The sequence below is a fragment of the Lolium perenne genome, chromosome 6 (genome assembly GCF_019359855.2).
Source record: "Lolium perenne isolate Kyuss_39 chromosome 6, Kyuss_2.0, whole genome shotgun sequence".
NCBI lineage: Eukaryota > Viridiplantae > Streptophyta > Magnoliopsida > Poales > Poaceae > Lolium > Lolium perenne.
The window spans coordinates 52,567,452-52,570,825 of NC_067249.2; the positions used below are offsets into that span (position 1 = coordinate 52,567,452).

At 45.4% G+C, this 3,374-nt stretch overlaps 1 protein-coding gene across 1 annotated transcript; it reads right to left on the minus strand.

The window, feature by feature from the left end:
• Positions 1-537: 537 nt before the first annotated feature.
• Positions 538-2,337, minus strand: LOC127310482 (protein FAR1-RELATED SEQUENCE 5-like). The gene is made up of 5 exons (XM_071822144.1): positions 2,333-2,337; positions 2,179-2,251; positions 1,916-2,086; positions 1,095-1,757; positions 538-657 (listed from the first exon to the last, which is right to left on the minus strand). The coding sequence occupies exons 1-5, from the start codon at positions 2,335-2,337 to the stop codon at positions 538-540; spliced, it is 1,032 nt and encodes a 343-aa protein (XP_071678245.1).
• Positions 2,338-3,374: the final 1,037 nt, after the last annotated feature.

Genomic DNA, 3,374 nt, shown 5'->3' on the forward strand with positions numbered 1-3,374 from the left:
TCTGAATTATGTGTACCTTTGCTCGATACTTTAATAGGATCCTGGACCTTAACCATGTTTCCTTCTCGGTCCTCCACATGTTCAACTGCTAATGAGCTTAGACAAATCGGAACAGCACCCACCGTACCCTCCTTGTCGTACTCAATCGCCTTTGCTATCACGTCCTTTAAACTGTCCCAGAATCGAGCCCAAAGTGTTGGGTGTTTGCATGCCGCATGCATAGCTTGCGAGGATAACACACTGACCTTGCTATATTCAATTCTATCCGCTGTACCTGACCAACCTACTCCAAACATATCACTCGTTCGCCTAGCAGGCAGTCCATTTCTTGCGTCTTTTGATAACCGACGAAGAACACAACACTTTGGAATTTCAGATATTTGCAGAACACATAGAACATGGAATATATGTTTGCAAGGGAGTCCTTTTCGAATCATTCTCCTGCAGCTGCACTTTATAGTTTCTTTAGGATTTCCCGGTGTATATTCCACGGTGAACTGCCTCTTTGGTTTATTATGCCATGCCACGACAAAAGTTTCAGACCCACATCCCAGCTTTCTTTCCAAAGTCACTATGCCGCCAACTGACCTCAAATCTAGCTGCAATATATAGAAGTTTGCCGGCGTAAACACGTGGGTAGCAAATACCTCCAGATCCCTGCAGCTTGTTACGGGCACAGGTAATGTCTGTGAGGCCGTGCAGTCATCATGCGCCTCGTTCTCACGGATGCGGGTAATGCAATTCTCATAGTGCAATATCATGTCCACCAAAGTCATTTCTCCATCAAGGTGCAGGTGAAGGCAGGAATTCAGACTTTCACTCCGCTGGTTGCTCTTCATACCAAGCCAAAAACCCTCTGTCAGAAAAGCTGCAGCCCACAGGTGCCTCTTCCTGTACATCCTCCTCAACCAAATTTCCGTGTTCTCTGTCTTCCATCTTTTTAAAAAAGCCTGCCATCTCTGCTCAAATTCGGCTATGGACGTGCTATAGTACAACATAGACCGGAACTCGCCCAACGACTTGTGATCGAGATGGATCTTCATATTTTTTTCAACATGCCAAGAACATATGCGGTGCCAGACATCGGGAAATACAGTGCGGATTGCCCTAATCATCGCTGAGTCGGCGTCCGTAATTACACTCAAAGGCTTCTTCTGACACATTGCCTTCAGAAATGTTTGCTGGAACAACACATAAGTTTCTTCTTTCTCATCTGAAACTATGGCACAACCAAAAACCGTAGTCCTACGGTGATTGTTCAGACCAACAAAAGGTATGAATGGCATACGATAGCGATTCATCTTGTACGTGCTGTCAAACACAAGCACATCTCCATAGTCCTCATAGTCCTGTACAGACTGCGAGTCACACCAGAACATTCTCTTCAGCCGTCCTTCTTCATCCAAGTCATAGTCGAAATAAAAACTTGGGTCCTTCTCCTTTCTGCTGAGCATAATGCCTATGGTCGTGGCAGCATCACCCTTCGCAAGTAGTTTCCTCTTTTCCTTGCCGCAAAGGTTGTACAGATCCCGTCGGACGTACCCAACGCCGCCATACCATCCACTTCTGCTAATCATGGAATCCATTATGGTGTGCTTCCTAATACCTGCAGCTCCCATAGCTAAGATCTCAGCCTTCTGATGATCTCTGATTTTTCTATGCGACCAAAGAAAAGGTGTTTCATCCGCTCTTGCTAACGTATGACTGTGCTTGTCATCAAAACTATCAACATACCAGAAACCAAGTTTTTCATTCAGCTTCACAGTCATGTGCGCCTCACAGTTGCATCGAGACAAGGTCCGAGCCTCCGGCTATGTCCCTCTTCGGTCATCAACTTTGGATCACGCTCACCTTCCCTTGAACACAAAAAACGCCTGTAACGCCTATGTTTCGTAATTTTTTTGCTATATCTGACCTTATCCAATCTGATGCTGAATCCATTATCGTTGGCATAGCTGTTGTAGAATTCGAATGCAGCTTCTTCACTAGGAAAAGTCATCTCCTTTATCATCATGTACAACTCTATCGTATCCTCTGCCTGACAAGCTTGACTGAGGTTCGCGTCATCACCATCATCAACATGGGACTGTCACATAAAAACATAGCAGTCAAACTCTAATTTTTTTATGTGGCTATTAAAAAAAATTTGGTTTCCACAAATAATTAACCAATACGTACCTCATTGCTATTCGACGGCTTTGCTTCCACATAATGTTTGCCAACTGCTGACTCATCATAAAAACAATTCTCCCTGTCGGATTCACCATAATAGTCATACACATTTTCAAGTCCAAATATTTCTGCAAAAATTTAAGACAACAAGTAAATGTACCTCATTACTGTTTCCCACTTTCTAATGGTAATCTCATTTCATTGCATATCAAATAACAATTACACTACATGTACCTCATTGCTGTTTTCATCCAACTCAACATCATCACTAATATCTCTCTCATAATCATTGTCAATGTCGTCCATCTACATATTCAATGATAACATGACAATGTTAAAACATTTATCCTTCGCATTTGCTTTCCATGAAAAAAATTGAATATATCAAATACACTTACATTAATAATTGCTTCCATCCCATGCTCTGAGCTCATGGAATTATCTGACCTTGAACCAACGAAAATATTCTCCCTCCCTGACAAAGATTCATTACCAAGCCCCGTTCTAGAATTATCTGACTCATCTCCATCAACTCCAATTCCAGGAACATTCTCTACCTCACAAACAACAGACATCGTCTCATCCATTTCCTAGCTACAACAAAAATCTCAAATTCAGTACATCCGCATCAAATTCTTTCACAAGTTAAAATGACCCAACAAGAGGTGAGTTATCATGTACGTACCTACCAATCGATCGATGCGCCGGCCGGAGTAAATCTACACCCACCACAGGGGTCGATCGATGCGTCCGAGGAGGAAGAAGCCGCTAGGCCACGCTCAAGGGCAAGAGGAGCCGGCCCTAACCCTAGCCGCGCTCGCCAACACTTATCTGGTTGGAGCGATCAACGGCGACGGCGGAGACGGCCGGCGCGCCAGCGGCAGATCCCACCCGGGAGGAAGAGGAACCCTACCCCCACCAGCTCGGTTGATGCGTCGGGCTCGCGCTAGGGTTCCAACTAGGAGTAAAATGCTCACGGCGATCGCGGCAACAGAAGGGGACGTGCACGACGGCGGAGACGGCCGGCGCGCCGGCGGCAGATCGATCCCTCCCGAGAGGAAGATCAACCCTACCACCACCAACTCGTGCTCGCGCTAGGGTTTCCGACGACGGAGGAGTACAACTTCTTCTCACGACGATCGCGGCAACAGAAGACACATGCACGACGATCGGCGAGTTTAAAGCGGATTAGATCTTAATTA

What these genes read in the sequence shown, in the direction of transcription:
- LOC127310482 (XM_071822144.1), bottom strand. An exon ending in TCAGCATCAGATTGGATAAG is followed by an intron (nt 1,758 to 1,915) that starts GTCAGATATAGC and finishes ATGACTGTGAAG; the next exon opens with CTGAATGAAAAACTTGGTTT. An exon ending in TGATTAGGGCAATCCGCACT is followed by an intron (nt 658 to 1,094) that starts GTATTTCCCGAT and finishes AACAAGCTGCAG; the next exon opens with GGATCTGGAGGTATTTGCTA.